Source organism: Balaenoptera acutorostrata, chromosome 10 (assembly GCF_949987535.1).
Source record: "Balaenoptera acutorostrata chromosome 10, mBalAcu1.1, whole genome shotgun sequence".
NCBI lineage: Eukaryota > Metazoa > Chordata > Mammalia > Artiodactyla > Balaenopteridae > Balaenoptera > Balaenoptera acutorostrata.
In genome coordinates, this window is record NC_080073.1 from 19,920,071 (window position 1) to 19,940,084 (window position 20,014).

Genomic DNA, 20,014 nt, shown 5'->3' on the forward strand with positions numbered 1-20,014 from the left:
AATGCTCACAGCCTTCTTTTTAAATTCAGTACCTTAGGTTTGGTCAGAAACAAGCCTGTTTCGGTTACTGCTCTATAGTTAGAAAATGGCAGGCTTTCTCGGATAGCTGGGTTCCAGTTGATTGAAACAATGAACTGTGGTCCAGACGTCCAGTTCTAACGCGGCATTGCCTTGTGATGTCCAGGGCCTGTGATTTCTTCCAGGTTGTCCTCCTAGGTTGTTGTTTTTGTCAGTTGCCATTCAGAATATTTTTCTTCTCTAGTGTGTACGCACTAGAATATGCCTTGAGGTAGGATTTGGAAATCCTGGGCTGTAGAGGCATGCCGCCAGAATAAAGGCTGCAGGCCCACAATAGTGAGATTGGCATCCTGATTGTATCTCTTCTTGGGGGAAGAAAAAGCAAGTTGACACTTACTGCCTAAGACCCATGTCCATTCTGACCCCCTTAAAAACAAGAGAACTTTACTGCTCCAAGTTTCTTTCACGTTTTCATTTCATTCTGCAATGGTTCATTAGCATGGATCTAAGAAATGACAGTAATAATAGTGTTACTTGTATAAAAAGTTACACAGTTTTTCAGTAGACACATCCATCAATTAAGCATGTGGTACAAGAAACCAAAATTAATGAGGAAGATAGGTGTGTTAATGAAATAATCATAGTATAATCAATTTGACTGTTAAAAGTTGAAAAGCATTTCAGGAAGACAATATGAATTCATAATTTACGTCTAAAAGTGATTAATAAAAACTGTATTTAATAACAGAGCTATTTGTCATCATTTAAGGCTTAAGCACAAAAATTATTCATTTTGTGGCTCGTGTTGTCATAATAGTATAGTTGAACAAATTTATTTTGAGCCCTTCTTTGTGTCTAAAAATACAGTAACATCTATCTGCATTTCCCCCCCCCCAGCGATTTAGAAACAACAGTTTGGATGGAGGCATACAGTCTTTGCAAGAAGTAGCTGTGTTTTGAATCCTTTTCACGGGTGTCTTTTATGTGTGATGAGGGTACTTCAGCGGGAGGACACGTTCGTTCCTACCGTATTTGCCTTAGTTGAGAGGGAAGGAGAAAAACTGAGCGCACCAAACCCGCTCCCCCCAACACTAGGCTTTGTTTACTGACTCTTTGATTTAATTACTGTTTGAAGAGGACGGAATTAGCTGTTAATTGATTTAATTATCCAATTTGTTTGTTTCAGGCATGATTCCAACAGAACTGCAGCAGCTCTGGAAAGAAGTGACAAGTGCTCATACGACAGAAGAAACCACGGGCAACAATCACAGCAGCTTGGATCTGACCACGACATGTGTCTCTTCCTCTGCACCTTCCAAGACCTCCTTAATAATGAACCCACATGCCTCTACCAACGGACAGCTGTCAGTCCACACTCCCAAAAGGGAAAGGTAGGAACGCCCATCTGAGATGTGTCCAAAGCTGTCTTTCACGCGGAGGGGTGGGTGGCCCGGCCTCGCCATATCTTGGTGATCTCTAATTGGATCCATGTGACTGGAGTGTGCATATAATTACTTCAGAATGTATTCAGTATGGTGTGGGTGTGAAGCATCTAATTATTGTCACCTTTTCAACATGGAATTAGCACTTATGTAGATCGAACCTGAGCTTAGGAACTCAGGCAGAGTCTTTTGGTCTCTCATTGGATGGGTTGGATTTCCAGGCTTCCAGGCTTATTACTCTTTCTGCCAAGTGCCCGCTCCGTACAAGCTGATTTCCTTGGCTTTAAACATCTTCTAAGGGAATAGCGTTGTCTGCTGTAGGCTGTGTTGAATCATGGTTTGAGAAAAGGTAGAACGCACACTACTCTGCACTGCCCTCCTTGAAGGCAGGGAGCCCATCTTTTTCATCATCGTGTCCCCAAAGTACTTGGCTTTTTTTTTTTTTTTTTTTTTTTTGTAAACCGTCAGTGAAGGTTTGAGGGATGGAGAGATGGAAGGGGTCCACGTGTATACACACACAAGCATACACGGCCACTTTCTCCTGCTCATGGGACATATGGTAGCATTGACTCAATTTCTGTATTCCTGTTTGGAAGTTAAGACTTTATATTTTTTAATTGCCCGGAGCTTCACTTGGATGTTAGCTGAAGCTGAGGTCGATTGGGAGATCCAAAGTATATCATGTGAGAAGACAGCTCTAAGAAAAGGAAGCTGTGAATCCATGTTATTATACCTTAGCACGCAGAACTATTAGTTCCACTGTTCAGTGCTTTTCCAAAGTAGAAAATATATATAAAACTTTTTTTTCGGTTTACTATTTTTAAACTGTTTCCTGTGTATTTCATACGCAGAGTGTCCACCCACAGAAGGAAAGAAACCTCAAAAGTAATAGGTGATAATAAGTGTCATTTCCATCAGGAAAACCAGATTATTTTGGTTTTTTTAATAAAAGTGACCCAGTGAAAGGATTTTGAATTTTATTTTTCACTTAAGCAGTTACACATATAATTTCATGTATTTCTTGAAATAGTGAACATTAAGAAGCCCACTGATTTAATTAGATGTGTATCTTTATACCAGCAACATTTTATCCATTTAGAGCTTAGTAAACACAGAAAACAGTATATGAATGTTTGTGTGAGTGTGTGTTTGTGTGTATCACCGTTCCAACGTAAAAACCATGAGAGGTTTCCAGAGATGAGATTATATATGTTTTAGCCAAAACTTGCAACTGTCCTTTTAAAATCACTTTATAGAGTTTCTGTGGCAGACACAGAAAGACTAAAAGATGCTTATAACTTTTCGATTTAGAAGAGCCTGAAAAATAGAATGGTGGGCAGTAAGAATTAATTTGGAGCCATTGGACCAAATGTGGCTTCTTTTGTTTCCAGTGAGGATAGATTTATATGTCTGGAGACCAGTCTTAGCTCTCGCTTTATAATCTCTTAGAATGCCTTTGTAATTAAACAAACAAACAAACTAGACTTTAGATAGCTTTTGAAGAAAAGGTTCTAGGCTGTTGTCCTTTGCTCTACTTGCTTTCGGTATCCTGAGGTTGACGCTGTCCATTTACTGCAGAGGGATCGAATTACATCTTTATCCATAGGCAGAGCAGGAGGCCATACGCTGAAAAATGCCAACTGATGCACTTAAGGTATTTGTTGTAATCTTGTCAGCCATTGTGGAGCCTGCACAGATTTCCTGTGACACAGAAAACTCTCCCTGTTTAGATGCACCATGCTCAGTTTCATTCTAAAAGGTTATGTATCTGGAGTCAGGTAGTAGATTAGCAAGGAGGCGAATAGGAGAAGAATAGCCCTTTTCATGTCTTTAGGTGCATTCGAAAGTAAATGGATCTCAGAGACAGTCTAATTCTAGGAGAATCAGTTTGTTGGATTTCTCGTTTTATGGTCCTTATGTGTCTGCACAAAAGTTGGGCTTAATCTTCATTTATACTACCTACCAGCATTAGAATAAGGATCAGAAAAGTATTTAGATTCCACTGAACCTTAATCTGGATATAAAAACAGGCTGACTTTTCCAACTGTTCATGCAAAGAAGAAGCAACTATGAAATTATATGCTACTGCTTAACCTCTTGGACCTCTCAGTTTCTATTACTTGGGAGGTTCCTAGGCATGGCTGGATTAAAACAGATTCTAGTCAGCACATTTTAACTGAACATAGCAAATTTGCCAAATGAGTACCTTAGGTTAAAGATACGTCAAAAACTTACAAACTTAAAAAATTGATCACTAGAAATTCAATTATTAGTTAGCCAGCTTTGTATATAAGGACTTATAATGAGTGTTTTTACCCTCTGAGGGTTTATTTTAAAATCTCGTGGGGTATTACTGTTGAAATAGTGGAAGATGGTTAAAAAAAAAAAAAAAAAAAGCTGTCACTATCGAAATATGTTCTCACTTACACAGTGAGTTGTCATTTGTCTCAGGAGTCCCTTGGAGAAGTTTCATCCCTTACTCACCAAGGGCATTTGTGAAATGGATCTCTTTCGAAGCTCTCCCTTGATTTCTACGTAATATTCCCCACCACATCCCACCCCCGGTGCTCCTGGAGCTGTAGCTTAGGTTACCAGCTTTAAGGATTCTTTCTGAAAGGACTTGGGAGTGCTCTGTGTGAAACTTCATCGGACCACGGTAATATCGTGAGAGTTTCGGTGTGTTTTTCAAGTTGCGAGACGTCTCCCAATCACGACTGGGCCGCGCGTTTCCGTGCCACGTGGAAGACCTCCCCCGCCCCCTTGCATCCTTCGGGCTCCCATGAGCAGCCGCCGCAGCAGCAGCTCTGGGGTTTGGTGAGCTGCAATCTGTTAAGGAGATAAATCATGTGCTTGGCCCGACACTCCTACTCTCCTCTTTAATTTGTCTTACACAAGGAAAATTATAATTAAATCATTCAGGGTAAACCCTTGAGTGTAGAGAAGGGAAAAAAAAAAAAACACACTTTGGTAAAGATTGCCAATAGAAACCCACTTCCCCGTCGCGCAGGGTAGAGACATGTATCAATATTCAGCACTTTCAGGGGAGGAGCGGCCCATGTGATTTGTGAGGCGATTGCCATCGCTCCCATCAGGGCTTGTGAAGATCCTGTCCCTGTGCAGTCACGGACCTTCCGCGTCATGAGAATGCAGCACTGGCGTCATGCTTCGTGCTTTGATTTCCTTCCGAGAATTTAAGAATGTTTATTGTGCTGATTTTATATATATATTATATACATAAAAAATATATATGTATAATATGTATATATTCATTGGCGCGATAAACCTGCCTCCGTTGTCAGGGCCTGAGAGAAGCGTGGTGGGAATGAAATTCAACAGGCAGGAGCTCAAGAGAGCTACAAAGGGAAGCAGGCACATTCATACCTCTCACTGTCATTTAATTCCACAAGACCAGGGCGTCATGACTTCTTTGGTAAATAGACAAAACAGGGATACCTGTAAACACGAAGATACTATCTCGTTTCCGTAACTTGTCTGACTATCTCGCTTTAGGAAATTCCAAGTTTTGGTGTGGGTAAACAGAATCAACGGGCGTGCAAATGAAACATTTATTAAAATGCTAAATTTAGTAAACCCCTTTGAGCTTCTTGGATCAAAGCAGCTATGTAAATACAAATAGCAATTACTACTTAAGTAATTGCCTGAATTAAAATTCTGACTATCACATTATATTATGGTGCACTAGGGAAAGGGCAGGGAACTCTCATTTAATGCATTTTTTTCTCTGTGCCAAGCAGCTGGCTAAACTCTTAGTTACCTTTGGAGGGATGGCTCATTTTAGCTACGTGACTGCTGGGAAACAGCAGGGTTTATTATACCCATTTTACAGGTGAGGAAGCTGAATCATCAAGATTAAATAAGTGACCTAGGGTCACAGAACTCGTTAGCGGCATAGCCGAGATCGAATTCCAGTCTCTCTTTTACTTCATCAAACAGCACTTAGAGATTCCATTCAGTATAGAAGTGAATACGTAATTATGATAAATTAAAATCAGTGCTCCTAGAAGAAATTTTAAAAATTCAATTCAACAAAACGTGTATTGACTCAAAATCCTAGAGTTCCCTCTGTTAAGGTGGATACAGATAGTTCCTAGGCGTCTCGCGAAGGGAGGGTGGGTGGAGAGGATTTGCAAAATATAAATCATTTATGGTCTGAAACGGCACATAAAGAACAAAAATGGACCCCATGCAGGATTTGCACACAGACAGATGCAAAACAAGCCTCTCCCTCCTTTCAGTGTATCCTGACTTTCCTTCCTGCCTTATAAATCTTGCGTTTCCTCATTGAACACATCATCTGGTCTCTATTCTGTTTCAGCTGTCCTTCTGTAGTCCATATCAGAGATAGTCCTTTTTTCTGATCCTCCCCAGCTTTTTGCTTTTAGTTCAACCACCATTAGTAGATATTTTATAACTTGAATGTGTCTCAGATGCATAGCTCTTCTAAATATTTGTTCCAAGGTTTTCCTTAAGCATTTGGTGAAACGTTTCTTTAAACTCTGGAGAGATCCCAGGTTGTGCAGCCTCTTCTTTCTTTGAGGCTGTCATATTCTCAGAATCAGGTGACCCACACTGGGCACCTCTCTCTCTCTCTCTCTCAGGCCTAACCTGCCTTCTGTCCCTGCAAGGTACCTTCCTTTCCTTTTCCTTCTCATCTGTTGACACAGCCCTGTGTATTCCAATTGCTTGTGATTTCCACACTTCCCAGCTGGCAGCTGCCTTCAAATAACCCCTGAAGGTTTACGCTTGGCTCGTGGACTTTCAGACAGTTTCACTTGATTCACAGTCTCTGTTTTTGATTTGTGGCCTCTTGACATATTGCTGTGGATTTGACTATATAACAATAACATTTGTGTTGACCAGCCCTTCTGTTTTCAAAAGGCAAGGGACTCTTGAGTCGTGGACATGCTTGGTGTTTCGTTTCCCTTTCTTTCTTTCTTTTTTTTTTTTTTTTTTAACTAAATCCTCTGTTGATGAATAAATATTGGTGCTCTTGGTTTCCTCGCTAACATTCTAGAAGCTTGGTTTCAGAACTCTTCTGGTTACACAAGCATTTCGCTTTTGCATATTTTCATATTCATATTTAGGGCCTCTGGAGCCAGAAATTTAAGTAGTAAGCTCTAGGTCCTGTGACTCTGAATAGGTCTTCCTCATTTCAACCGTTTTTTTTTTTTTTTTTTGTATTTTGAAAATCAGATAATTTCTTTTGTATTTCTTTTGATTTGAAGCACTTGAGCAAACTAGTGACCCCAAATCTTCCCTCCCCGTTAGATTCTTTTGGAGAACCTGCAGTCATGTTGTCCCAAATTGTCCTCAGAATTCTCACTGCTACTTCTTGCCCATAGAGGTTGAGGCATTTGATCTGTTACACAGATCAGCAAATTATGGCCTACCGGCCAGGCCAAGCCCGGCCCGCTTCTTATTTTGTAAATAAAGTTTTATTGGAACACAGTGAGGCTTATTCATTTACACAAAGTCTGTGGCTGCTTTCACACTACAATGGTTGGCTTGCACATCATTGTAAAGCAATTATACTCCAATAAAGATGTTAAAAAAAAAAACAAAACAATGGCTGGCTTGAGTAGTCACAGCAGAAAGCATATAGCCCACCAAGAGTAAAACATTTACCATCTGGCCATTTACAGAAAAAGCTGGCCGACTCCAACGTTAACCATCAGACCAGTGTTTCCCAGATTGCCTGATGATAATAATGTCACAGGTATTTGTTAAAATATACCGCTTCCTAGGCCTCTCCTGTGAAGATTTGGATTCCATTGGTCTGAGATGGGGTGTGGGAATTTTCTATTTGTCATGCCTACCCTAGATTCTTGCTCCTCAAAGGCTGTAGACCAGCAACTTCGGCATCACGTGGGAGCTCGTTAGAAATGCAGACTCTCAGGCCCCACCCCGGATCTACTGAATCAGGGTCTGCATTTTAACCCAGTCCCCGGGGCCTTTGACATGCCCATTCAAGCTTGAGAAGCACTGCAGGTTAGCATGCTCAGTGGACCTGGGTTTGGGCACTGCTGGAAAGAACAGAGTTTTCCCCCCCACGTTTTGATGATGCTCCCAGACACGTCCAGTCCACAGAACCAGTGGTTTGCGATTCCGGTGTGAGCCAACAGAGTACAGGTACTGCTACTGCTGGAAGGAATCAGAAGCTGGCATATGATGGTGATGATCAGGCAGCTAACTTTTATTGAGCTATTACTTTGTGCCAGTCACAATGCATAAAGGACTCGGCAGAAGCGTCAATACTGATTTTCCCATTGTATCCTCACGACAACCCTGTGGGGTCCTGTCCTCTTTGTACAGGTAGTGTTGGGCCCAGAGGAAATTTATAACTTGCATGAGCCAACCAGCTAGTTAGGGACCAGGCAGGGATTGGAACCAGGGTGTCCCCGAGCCTAACGTCCTTGCAGTGGCTGCCATATTCTGCTGGTTCCCACATGGGAACCACTCTGCTCATCAGAACCACCTGGACTCCACCCCAGACTCTGGGTTACAGCCTCCAGGGGATAGAGCTTGGGGATCAGAACCAGACCGTAACCTTCCAAGGTTAGGCCATAATCAGGGAGAAGCCCCACGCGTTTCTCTGCGGCCCGTTCTTCTCCCCCGCCGCATCTTTTTGCAAAGAGGGGAGGCAGGGTGCTGCACACAGGTGACGAGAAGTGGAGAATATAGAAAGCAGGCGGGGCATGTCCTGTCAGGTGTTGTAGGGACAAGAAAGAGACAAGGGTGCAGCCAATTGCAGAGGCCTACACTCAGGTGCTGCCTTCTGCTCCAAAGCAGACTCTTGGCAGCGTCAACTGTCCCATGTCTATCTGCAAGGGGAGTCGCCTGTTTAGGGCAAAACTGTCCCTGCTTATGTCGGAAAGACGCTCCTGGGGACCTATCAACATTTCACGCCCCAAAGCGCTACTGGGTGTTTGGCGATCATCACGTTTAGAAGAGCTGTGATCATTTCCTCTTTCTGCTTGAAACCAGTTGCTTCTGGGTTTTAGAAGGAGAAGGAGAGCTTCTCTTAGGGTGGTGTTCCATGGTGCCGTGCCACCTCCCGTCATCCCGCACGTTCAGGGAGGGCAAAGGGAGAACACCTTGAAAATACTGCCACGGCCTGGGGGAGCAACTTATGGCTTTTCTTGACTGTTTGCGTCATGGGGTGATGAAAAGAAAAACTCAACTGTTATTTTCAAACAGCTGTGATGTCTTATCTCAGTAAAATGCCTTTTACCGTAACACAGCATCATTAGACCCTGTAAATCTTTTTCTATTTATTGTGTTTAAATGATAAATAGTTTCCAATAAGATGACATCATGGGTCTGGAGAGTCACATTTGTTTTACAAGTTTCTCTTAAATTCGGTTGATTTTCATTTTTTTCCTCCCTTGGGATACTGCCTAATATGAATCTCAACCATGGGCCATTTCATGTCCAATGTGCCAGATTTCTCATGAAAAATCAGCTTTGAACCCCCATTTTCTTTCCTTATGGAGGTTAGTCATTCTTTTTCTGATCAGTTGCTCTTGCTGATAGGGTTTTTTTTCCACCCTCTCCCTTGGTTGGCACCCAGGTATTTCATAGGTGCTTGCACTTGTGTGGAAGCACCTAATATACGTTAGCTTTCTTAACGTTTATTCCATACCAAGGGTGAAAAGGAAAGCATGTGGCAGAAGAGCGGTGAGGACCCATCTTTTGGGAGCTCTGGTGGCATAGCCTGTTGTACTGGGTTTTGCCCTTTTACCTGTAAAAGAGTCTGGTTGAAATGTACACTTTACCCCTTGGATTAACTGAATAGAAAATTTTCTTTGGTGGATACGGATCCATCCAAAAGTGGAAAGGGAGGCCAAGGGTCAATGGAACGCTGTGTGACTTGGAAAACTCCTAGTGGTCTTCTCGCTTAAATGACAACTAGGAGTCCCATGTTTTTCAGCCAGTGATGGGGCCCCGTGAGGAGGAACCTCTCCAAGAGGCTTAAATGGAAGGCACGTCCTTTTTCCAGATTTACCAAGATGCCATTTTGCACCAGGGCCACCTGGCAGCCTGGCTCTGCAGCTCTTTCCAAGGGAGGCACCACGGTGCAGACCTGCTCGCTCGGGTGATACAAGTGAGTGGCTACACGTGTACGGCCGTCCTCACTTTCTTTATTCCACCCCCCCGCCCCCTTTGTGATCAGTCAAGGCCTGAGTATATTACAAAGCATATTCTCCTCATTAAGACAATAGTGGAAGCTCACAAAGGGAAATTGTTAATACGTGTTCCAGCTTGTCATTTCTGCCTGTGTGAATAAAGCAGATAACCGTTCCTCTGGGAGACTATTTCGGGAATTGAGCAACAGATACGCTAGCCAGAGAATTCTCCTAACTGTAATTTTCCTTTTTGTGTGTACTCAGAAATAACATCCTGCTGGGCTCCTCCGTGCCTCTGCACAGACAGAGCACAATTGCCACAGCCCAGGTGGTGTGACTACGGGACAGTCCCCTGGGCACACGTCGCCAGGACTTGTACAGCTTGTTCAGTGTCTTCGTCCGTATGGCAGCGTGTCCCATTCACAGAAAGGCGCCGGGGCTGTGCCTGGTGGGTACCGTGGTCGGTGTAGTATGGAGAGGAGCCCTCCACTCACAGCGGCCTCTGTGGTGCCGTTTGTTTAATGGCAGATCTGAGTTATCGCGTGCACGCGCGCACACACGCTCAACTAAGAAATTCCAGAACAGCCTTGCTGGTTCCCTTCCCACTTAACCCCCCTCCTTTTATTTTTTAGAAGCCAGCGGTTAACCCAGCAGGTATAATTCAGGTCCATGAAACATACCTGGTTCATAGAAAGTCATTTACACATACATACACACCTTTCTGGGTGGTTGTTCATGAATTAATTTAAGTATGACATGGCTGTCCTAGAATTCGTCTATAAACTTTGCAGCTTTTATTTTTCTCTCTCTCTTTTTTTTTTTTTTTTTTTTTTGTGTGTGTGTTTTCAGTTGTGAGAACTTATTTTCACTGTACAGTTTGGGTTGCTGGGCTTAGTGGTTTTAGTTTTTACATCTCAAAAAAGGGAAAGGGAAAAGGAAAAGCAAATCATTACCAGCCTTAGAAATCTGAGAGTGAGACATTCCTTGGAGGGCTTAAACTGAAGAGGGAGAATCTAGAAAACAGAGATTTCCCAGTGAAGAAGGTGAAAAACAGGAACATTTTAAAAGGCACTTTGGAAATTTTACCAGAAGGCAAAGCCTTCTCCATTTATATACCCAAATGTTGTTCTGCTTTTGTGTAACTATTTGTATTCTCTTTTGGTAAACAAACAGACCTTATAGCAACTGTAGCTGATGGTATTTATACTACCTGTAAGACTTCCCTAAACAAATAGGCACACTTTTATGACCTTCAGATTTCATTCCTTTTGTAGTCTTCAAGGAAATCAGTCGAATGGCAAGTTGATCTTCCTTTCCTTTCCTTTCCTTTCCTTTCTCTTTCTCTTTTTCTTTCTTTTCTTTCTTTTTTTCCTTTTTTAAAAAAAATATGCTGAGGTCTGTCTTTGAAGGATCTGTTCTGTGTGTGTATTCTACATCTTGGCTGTGAATGTTGAGTTTGAAGGTGTATTATGGCAAAAGGAAAGAGAAACCTTAAGTGTTTGTGTAAATGATGTGGTATTTGCTTTCAGGAGGGGCTGTTTTAGTCATCTGGTGGAATTTCAGGTTATACATCCAAAAGGCTAAAAAACTCCACTGAAATAATTACTTATAGACCTTCAAATTGGACAGGCATCTCTGGCTTCGTGTCTCCTTTTTATATCTGAAATATTGATGGAAACATTCTGGTACACATGAGCCCCTATATTCAACTTACATTTTTCCGTATGAGTCATGTTTACGACAAGAACAAGATGTCTCCGTGTTAAAGATCAGTGTGAGAAATAAATGGCAGCTTACTTTAATTAGAAAAAAAAAAATGACACCAAGAGCTGGAATAATCCAGTAGTGTTTGAATAAATTAGAGGATTGTACAGGCAGAAGTAAAAGAAACTTAACAAGGATAAATGGGGAAGTTGTCCAGAGTTCAACAAAAAAATCCTGCCTTTGCAGGACAGAAGTCACCAGACAGTACTGAGGCAGATCGGCTTATTCTGCAAAACTTCACTAACCCCGTCCCAGGTGTCCTAGGCTTTGAGGGATAGAACCGTGAGCTTGACAAAGTCTGACCTCATGGAGCTGATGTTGCAGTGGAAGAGAAATAGAACAAACAAATAATCACGTAATAAAAAGACAGATAGAATTAAGATCTGAAGAAAAAAAAAAAAAGTGAAGCAGGAAGAGTGGGGCTAAGGTCACTGTTTGGATAAGTGGGTTTGGCAAAGCCTCTCTGAGGAAGTGACCCTTGAACAGACATGAAGAAGTCAGGGAAGAGCTCTCCAGGCAGAGGGCACAGCAGAAGCAAAAGACCTTGAGGCATGTTTTGCTAGATCATGGCTCTTACCTCCATTAGTGCGGGAGCGGCTTTGTTGTTTAGTGGTTAGGAGTGTGGACTCAAACCGGACGGCCTGCATTCCAGGGCAGGCGGCCCACTCCACGTACTTAATCTTGGTGTGCCTCAGTGCGCCCTCTGTGAAATGGGTATGTTACCAAGCCTGGCCTCATAGATGAAATGAGTTCGTACACGTTTTAGTCTCTGGCACATAGGCAGTGCTCCGTGAATATTAAAGGATTATTGATGATTTAATTAATTAAATATTAATGACTCTTGTTTAGTGTTAAAGTCATTTACTCGTTCAAGCCGCCTTTATTGAGAATTTACATACTAATAACTCTGTAGGTCCTGGGAATTAAAAGATGACTCGAACGTAGGTCTTTCCCTTAAGGAGCTCACAGTCTAGAGAGACAAACACAGAGGCAGACACTTGCCAACACAGTGTAAATAATGCAGTAATATGAAGATAGGCAAAATGTGATGGAGTGTATAGTTTGTTAAACGTGAGCACTGGTGGAATATCGTCGCGTCTATATTTCCACCCCCCCCCCCACGTTTGCATCAGGTGAGATTTTTGGATGCAGTGGACTCCAGGAAGGAAAGGTTCCATGTCCCTTGTCGATTGCCGTGTCCCAGTCATCTAGCACAGCCAGCCTGGCATGTGGTTGGTGCTGCATTTCATTGCAGAGACCGCATGTTCAGAATATAGTGAATTTATGAGATATTAAGGCTCAGGAACTCGTTAATAGTAGTTGCTACCCGTTGGCCACGGATGCTGTAGAAGTACCTGGTTAGTCTTTGTTGATATTGATACTTATGTGCTCCAAAACAGGAGGGAAAATTTGGATTTCTGGTTACATTGATTCTCAGTCTTTAGCTTGCATCAGAATCATCTGGAGGACTGGCTAAACTACAGATTGCTGGACCCTAGTCTTACTGTTTCTGATTCGGTAAGTTGGGGTGAGGCCTAAGAATTTGCATCCCTGACAAGTTCCCAGCGACCGAACTCTGAGAACCACTGCTGTAGGACCTCCCATCGGCTGTTCTGACGCCATGGCATTCTTCCCCTTCTACGATTCAAAGTGACAGAGGAGGGATCTTGATAACTATTATTAACTAGTCTTTTTTTTTTTTTTTAATTTTTTTATTTATTATTTATTTATTATTTTTATTTTTGGCTGTGTTGGGTCTTCGTTTCTGTGCGAGGGCTTTCTCCAGTTGCGGCAAGTGGGGGCCACTCTTCATCGCGGTGCGCGGGCCTCTCACTATCGCGGCCTCTCTTGTTGCGGAGCAGAGGCTCCAGACGCTCAGGCTCAGTAGTTGTGGCTCACGGGCCCAGTTGCTCCGCGGCATGTGGGATCTTCCCAGACCAGGGCTCGAACCCGTGTCCCCTGCATTGGCAGGCAGATTCTCAACCACTGCGCCACCAGGGAAGCCCTATTAACTAGTCTCTAGGACAGTCTGGGTCCAGTGCCAAGACTCAACATTTCAAAGAGAACAATTCTTGAGACTGTGACCCAATGTGAACTATTTCATGGAACAAAATTCCTTTTAAAAATTCCTGATGTTGGCCTTTAAATCATTTGTAAGTACTCTGGGTCTGTCTTTCTAAATTTTTTTTTTTATGTCTGAAATTGCTTTTTGTGCTTCAGTCACCTGCCTTCTCGCATCCTATTCCTTTTAGCATTGAGCTTCTATTGATACTCAAAGGCCCAGATCAAATATTACAGAATTTTATGTTCCAGCCGTCTGTTCAGTTCTCTCTCTTTCCCCTCACCTGGGGAATTGGGCAGAACTCTTCTGGAGAGGATGAGAACTTAGTCACAGTCTATACCAATGACCTCCAAATGTGTTTGATTAGTCACCCCATGAATATTAAAATTTTTGAGTATGCACCCCTACTAAAGATACTTTTAATCAATTATATACATGCTTAATATAGTACCTGCAGTATAAAAATTAAAGAGTAAGAAGGTGAGAAATGTATACACATAGGTACACAAGTATCTATTCATACAAAAGTTCTAATATTATCTTAACACATGCATACAGAAATGGTAATATTATCTTAGCAGCCTCCTATGGATCTTCTTACGAATCCCAGTTTATAGACTCTGATCTAGGAACCCAACACGATGCTTAAGCACAAAGTAGGTGTTTCATAAAAACATGCGGAGGGACTTCCCTGGCGGTCCAGTGGTTAAGACTTCACGCTTCCACTGCAGGTGGTGCGGGTTCGATCCCTGGTCAGGGACCTAAGATCCCACGTGCTGCGTGGCATGGCCAGAAAAAGCCCCCCAGTAACCAAAACAAAACAAACAGACAAACAAAAATGCTGAATCAAAGGCAGAGAAGAGTTTAATCCAGTGACCATTCATGAAGCATCTTGTACTGCTGAGACATAAAAGGAATGACATAAAGTAGGAAGTAGTTCTTAGGAAACATAAATGCAAGTGCCTAATGGTTTTGAGCCATTTTATTTCTCTAAGTCCCTTGTCCCTTCACCTCCTGCTTCCTCATCTGGCCCTCACACTTCTGTTACGTGATTCTTCTGCTTCTGGAGTATGCTTGTGCTGACTTCCACAGAGTGTCAGGGGCAGGGATTAAATGAGAAGAATTAGTGTTGGAACTTTCATTTATGCTCTTTGGTTTTCCGGGTCTTGTTGTTCCCTCTAACATATGGACAAGGTTCCACACAGACCTCGTGACTCTCCAGTGCAAACACTTGCATGGACATAATGCGCATGCCTGCCTAATGGTGTTAATATCTTTTGGATTAGTGGTCCCTATGTCTGTATTGACACAGTTGCTCACAGCCCCTCTTTGGAAAGCATTCTGTTTTCTTAACGAGATCCCACCGTTAATGCTGCCAGTGGGAAACTCTCACTTACAACCTCAGCATAGCGATCGCCCTTATGGGTGTCAGAAACAAAAGCTGGACCTCTGCCTCTTCTTGCCCTTTTCCTTTATGTATCCCTTCACTCGTCACCGTGCAAACACAGGCATTCGGCCTTTGTCATCACCCGCTCTGTGCTGGTGATGGAGCAGAACACAGCGACCAGCCCGCAGGTACTCCCCCGCTCCTTCTCTGCTCCCTTGTCTTGCTGTGCCACAGGCTTCGGAGAATCAAGATTGCGTGTTTTGCCCGGTGTATCTGAAAAGGGAGGTAGAGCCAGATTGGAGGGGATGGTGAAGAGAGTAACTGCCAGACTCATGACCTGTCATCATGGGGCCCAACCTTAAGTTCTTACCATTGGTAAAGCAGCTGATTTAACATCCATAGTCTACACGTCGGCTGCTCCCTGGTCCTAAAGGATAGGGTCTAGTCCTCGAAGCAGCCGACACACTGCGCTGTGCTCTTGTTGGTTTTGTGGGTCTGTGTCCCATCAGTCAAGGATAATTCTGAGGCTCTTCCTTCCCTATTGAAAATTCAAATTAAAGAGACTTACCAGTGGGTCACTGTCGACTCAGGAAGTAAACCCAGTTACAGACTGCCTCTCCTTGAGGACTCCTTCACGCACTTTTGTTTTCTGAAAGTTTAGTCATTTGAATGTGCGCCCCTCTGTCGTGAGGTTTGCCGTATCTGCTTAGATGACTATTGTTATTTATATTATTTTCTTTAAATCGGCTCATTTTTAATTTAAGTAAAATAAGCCTCATCCTTAGACATGATATCTGTGAAACCAGAAGTTGGAGATGCTAGATGTATTTTGGCTAATACAAATTAAAGTAAATCTGCCGGTTTGTAGAAATACGCATTCTTGTTCTTCCTGACATTGTGTGGGCCACCATTGAGTCCGTGTATATCACCTATTGGGATATTTTGGTAGGATTTTCCTCTCTTTACTGAGGAGGGGCCTTGACTGCATATGGTACTATGCCAAGTGGATTGAAACCCTGCTTTCATGATACACCCTGGTTTCCTAGAAAAGCCCAAGAGCATCACTCCCCTTCCTAAAAAAGTTAATTCAAGATCCTACTTCTTCACACATACATCCTCTCCTCCCAGGTTCAGGGATGCCATGAAGGCTTAGAGGATACCCAAGGCAGCCCTAGAGTCTGGGACCTGTGAAGCTTTGAGTTGTTGTCAAACCCAGATTCAACAGTTTACTCCGGGGTACTCCTGATCGGCGGAGTACCTGGCAAACACTATTCACTGGCCAAGTCACTCAGTAGATCCGTGCTAACGTAAAACTGTTTGCTAAATAGAAACAGGAAATGATGGCCTCTTCCCGGTGCTAACTTCCTTTAGTCTTACCTGTTTCATTATATTAAAAAAAAAAAAAAAAAAAAGACTTGCATATAATTCTTAAATAACTTTGGGCCAGTGAGAGTTTTTATGAGTTTGTACCCATTGCTTGGTGAGGTTGCCCAGTGTCTCCGCTTTCCATATTTATCCATCCCCAGTTTGCTTTTCACCCCACAGTTAATAGAGAAGACAGCTCACGCGCGTTTCTGTAAGTACGCTCACTTTCAGGTCAGATCCAGAACAGGGAACTCTCAAGCTCCTTAGTGCTCCAGGGTCCAACAGCATCAGCGTTATCCGGGCGCGTGCTACACATGCGCAGTCTTGGGCCCCACCCTAGAACTGCTGCATTAGAATCTGCATGTTAAAAAGATCTCCAGGTGATTTACAGCTATAAGAGAATTTGAGAAGCATTAGTCTTTGATAGCGATGGAAAAAGGCAGAGTGAGTGTCCTTACCTATAGATCCAGTTTTAATCCTTTATTCCCACGCAACAATCTGAGTCATTCTCTTGCCATCTTCATCGTTTGCCATACCTGCATATACATATTACAAGTTTTTACTTTTTCTTGAAACTGATTAACTTAAACAGGGTTTATAAAAAGCTACCCCTGAGAAGTCACAAATCTGATGTATTAGTCAAAATTGTTTTCCAGTCTACATGAGCGAGAATCCATAACTACGAAAGCGAGGGTATTTGTATGTCACTCAGAGTCACCCAGCTCACCACATGAGTTGCCCATGCCCTAATGGGGTCCATTGTAGAAAGGTGACGCTGTATTTCTTTCAGGATAATTTGTTATTTCCAGGAAAAAAAAAAAAAAAAAAGGACGTAAATAGTTAATAGCTTGTATTTCAGATGTGAAGTTACTTAAGGTAGCCCTCACATCTCGAGGCACAATATTGAGAGCAGATAATAACAATAATCTCCATCATTGTTTAAAAGCACAAATCTGGCACTTAATAGACTAATTCACAGTCACTCCAATTGCAAGTTTTCCTCATGAATATCATATCACCAGGGAATGGGAAATCCTCTAATTAAACATGACTAGAAAAGCAGCAGAAAGTTGAGGTGATGAATGTTCTGGGGAAGGAGAGTCAAGGACTCACCGTGTGGGAGAGGGAAAGAGAGAAGCATGTGTGTGCGCCTCCCAGTTTGCAGAGGACCCCATCTTCCCTTGCTCTAGAGTAGGCCCTTTAATGGGCTATAGTAAAACACCCACCCATCTCTTTGCGGTGAGATTATAGAACTGATTGCCAACTTGCTTTTGGAAACCTGATTAATAAACACCTAAGGAGGGAGTATTTCTGAAATGAGCACAGATTAAGGCAGCGTGCTAGAAATGCAACGCCGAAGTCATGTCCCAACTCTTCAGTATGAAAGAAGCAGCCCATTTGCTTCTTGAAGTGTTTTCAGTGGAAGTTAAAGGAGAAAGGTCATTTTCAGAAAGGCACCAGGAAAAGAGATACAGTGCTTGAGTCACCCTTTCCCCTGTTCCCACGTATCATTTGCACTTTCCAAGGCAGGTATAGGACCTTTTCCCCCAGGTGCTACCGTATAACACATGAAGAAACTTGACCTGTCCTTTTATTTACTGCAGGAGACTGGGATTTGACTCCTGGCTGGTTTTGAGGAGTTATATTCTAGTATGAAAAATATTCAAATAATAAACTCTAAGATGGACAATTGTGCTCGATATATAAGTAATCATCTCTTCTGCTATTGTGAATCTACGTTGTTCTTTTTTATATGGTCATCTGTGATCAAGTTCCAAAGCCAGCTCAACTAGTTTGGTTTCATTCAGGTAGACTTACTGTACATATCACAAATACTTGATATCAATTCATTCTTGAAAATTTAGTGTAAGAGCATCTGAAGTCTGATGATATTTTATTTTCAGTTATCACTTCATCACTCGAAATCAAATTCAGGCTCCCATATTCAAACCTAAGAAATTTGGTATGTTACTTAAAATCTTACTGAGAGTAGGTTATGGTAGCAGAGTAGAAGGCAGGGAAATGTGATAAGCACTAAAAAGTAAAGAGAAAAGAGAAAGAAGGAAAGTAGGATCGCTTTTGTGTACGTTGTCGTTAAAGAATTAAAGCAAAAGAAAGAAAAAGCTTTAAAACAGCAGTGGCTTCCGCTGACGTGTGCTCTTGTTATGATCACAGTTTAGTGGAAAGTACTTTTTATTAATAGATAGCCCTGAAACTGTGTATGAAGAAAACACCTTTCTGGAAACCTGAGGTATCTGGAGTACTTTCATGTTTTGGCTAGGAATGAGCATCTCCTTGTCACCAGAATCATAGGCTGTGATGGATCTGAGCGGGGAAGATTCCATGGCTGACAGTGTTACGGGGTGGGCACAAAGAAGCGTGTGCGCATGGACATGAGACCAAAGAATTGGAAAGCAGACAGACAGACAAGGAGAGACGTGAGCCAGAGACAGGCACAGATGTGGTTTGTCAGAGAACTGGTGTTCATCATTAGTATCCTGGCTGCCTGCCTCAGGGTGAGCATTGCACTAACATTGGCTGGATGGATGAAAAGACAACATGGTGAGAAAGAGGCAGGTGGCCAGTGGGCAAAGGGGATTAGTTGTGCTTTTTGGTGTATGTATCTGCAGGGGGTGAGGAAGGGCTTAGAAGAAGAGAGCTTCCTGCTCCCCAGCAGAGGTAAGGGTGTGGATCTCATTCATTCCTTTAACCCATCCTCACTAAGCACCTACTCCTTATTCATCTTGTCAATAACAAGGTATGTCATTTGTGCCACACCCTCTTTCATCTGCGTAACTGGTAGAAGTGTGGTGGAGGCGTTCCCAACTGGGAGAAGCAGCACAGGTCATCATGTGTGATCCCCTTTGGTTTTCAAATGAGGAATTGGAGGGCAGGGCAGTTAAATGACTTGCAGGGTTCCTGGTTTTTAGCGCATCTATAATGCGGAATGAGGTTTTCATTCACCTGACACCCACCCCTTCCCCATAGAGAAATATTACTGACCTTCAATAAAAGGTTAAGTTACACTCCATTTATTTGTTAGGCAGAGAGATGCACAAAGTACATTCTGAAAAGACTTTTCAGCACACAAATGATCAACAGGATCTGGAAAACAAAAATTGTCCCTAGGCACTCATTCCTTAAAATGTTTAGTTGCTCAAGTTTTATTTTATTTTTTTTATTTTTTTTTTTTTAATGCTATTCTTGTCTGCTTACATTCTTTTTTTTTAATGTATGTATGTATGTATGTATGTATGTATGGCTTTGTTGGGTCTTCGTTTCTGTGCGAGGGCTTTCTCTAGTTGTGGCAAGCGGGGGCCACTCTTCATCGCGGTGCGCGGGCCTCTCACTATCGCGGCCCCTCTCGTTGCCGAGCACAGGCTCCAGACGCGCAGGCTCAGCAATTGTGGCTCACGGGCCGAGTCGCTCCGCGGCATGTGGGATCTTCCCAGGCCAGGGCTCGAACCCGCGTCCCCTGCATTGGCAGGCAGATTCTCAACCACTGCGCCACCAGGGAAGCCCTCAAGTTTTATTTTTATTAAAAATTTATCTCTGCGCCCCCCTCAATCAAACTTCAAAACTTACTTTATAACAATGTGATTTCAAGAGTTATTTTATATTTTGAGTATAAATTCTTTTGAGAATGGGAGTAGTACATTTGGGAAAAAGAAATCCAGCAAAAGTGAAGCAAAAAAAAAAAAAAAAAAAAAACAGAAAAGAAAAAAAAAAAACCTCCAATCTTTACATTTATGTTCATTTGGCTTTTGACAAAGGTGCCAACACAACATAATTCATTTGGAGTAGAACAATCTTTTCATCAAATGGTGCT

At 42.5% G+C, this 20,014-nt stretch overlaps 1 protein-coding gene across 13 annotated transcripts in view; it reads left to right on the top strand.

The window, feature by feature from the left end:
• The window catches only part of FOXP1 (forkhead box P1), a 598,922-nt gene that overhangs the window by 517,441 nt on the left and 61,467 nt on the right, over window positions 1–20,014 (top strand). For all 13 annotated transcript variants that reach the window (XM_057554352.1, XM_057554353.1, XM_057554350.1 and 10 more), the window contains one exon: window positions 1,205–1,409. In XM_057554352.1, coding sequence (XP_057410335.1) covers window positions 1,205–1,409 — 205 coding nt within the window. The remainder of the gene's footprint in view (window positions 1–1,204; window positions 1,410–20,014) is intronic.